The following is a 1,139-nucleotide window of genomic DNA, read 5'->3' on the forward strand; positions in this document are numbered from 1 at the left end:
ATTCTAGTATTGGTTAAACAAGCAGCAGCTTTCTGCACCAGTTCACAGAGCAGAGCAGCCTTACCAATTGACAATTAGCTGTATCACCATTATCAGAATATCTGAACTTCTTGGATAAAGTAAGATATTAAAATTTTGTCTTCTTACTCCAACATACACAATATTTTCAACTCTTCCAGTACAGTACAGAATGAAACTCATGAAAGACACTGGAAGCAATTTTCAAATGGATACTTTTTTTTACTCAAAGGCTGAATAGCTGACTTCAAGCCAGGCAAAAGATACCACATTTGAGAACCATCTTTCCCTTTCTAGATTCAATCCATCTTCTTGTCAACAACATTCTCTCACTAAGAAGTAGAAATCAGTTTCCAAATATTTAATTATAGTTGGAAAAAGGTTACAAAATACAAAGTTTTTGGTACTTGGGACTACAGAAACACATTACTTCCATTTTTCTGCTTCCTTTGAATTTGAGAAAAAGTAACAAGCAAATGACAACAAAAACTAACAGATGTATGAACTAGCTTCACCAATTAAGTTTGAAAATTCAGAAAGGATTTCACCAAATAAATGTCAGTGGCTGAACCTGGCAGAGGCCACTCCCCACGGAAGTACTGCATTCCTAGAATGAACTAATGCCCTTCAGCAATACACAAAGTCAGTCACTCAGGCAAGGCAGGACTTAGAAGAGACCAAGGATGAGCATCTCCGAACACTGGAGTCAACTGAAGCATTTTGGATCCTCTCTCAATTCAGAGCTCATCATGTTTTGCAGGGTCCATACTGGGTTTGATGAAGACTCCCTCCATTGCCTTCCAATAGTTGTGATGATTGGCAGTAGGCATGCCATGAACTTCCCGCTGGCCTCTAATGGGATGGCCATACTGTTCCCCTGTTATGGACAGGAACACCTCAGTTCCCACGTGCTTGAAGCGCACTGCGTCCTCCCTCTCCCAGTAAGTCCCACTGCATTGCACAATCCAGATATCCAGGTCATCTCCTTCGCCATCATCACCAAAGGCACTTACTTCCTGTTAGAGAGACAAACTTCCTGAACTGAAAATGTAAGCACACACCTCCAATACACACAAACATCAACCACAAAGTCAGCAGAGTTTAAAGACAAGGATAGGGAA

General features: G+C 40.7%; 1 protein-coding gene across 1 annotated transcript in view; it reads right to left on the reverse strand.

Moving 5' to 3' along the window:
• Positions 1–364: 364 nt before the first annotated feature.
• The window catches only part of SDF2L1 (stromal cell-derived factor 2-like 1), a gene marked incomplete at its 5' end in the record, with an annotated part of 2,841 nt that continues 2,066 nt past the window's right edge, over positions 365–1,139 (reverse strand). The window contains one exon of the mRNA XM_009076383.1: positions 365–1,034. Coding sequence (XP_009074631.1) covers positions 756–1,034 — 279 coding nt within the window. The remainder of the gene's footprint in view (positions 1,035–1,139) is intronic.

Source organism: Acanthisitta chloris, unplaced genomic scaffold, assembly GCF_000695815.1.
Source record: "Acanthisitta chloris isolate BGI_N310 unplaced genomic scaffold, ASM69581v1 scaffold36716, whole genome shotgun sequence".
NCBI lineage: Eukaryota > Metazoa > Chordata > Aves > Passeriformes > Acanthisittidae > Acanthisitta > Acanthisitta chloris.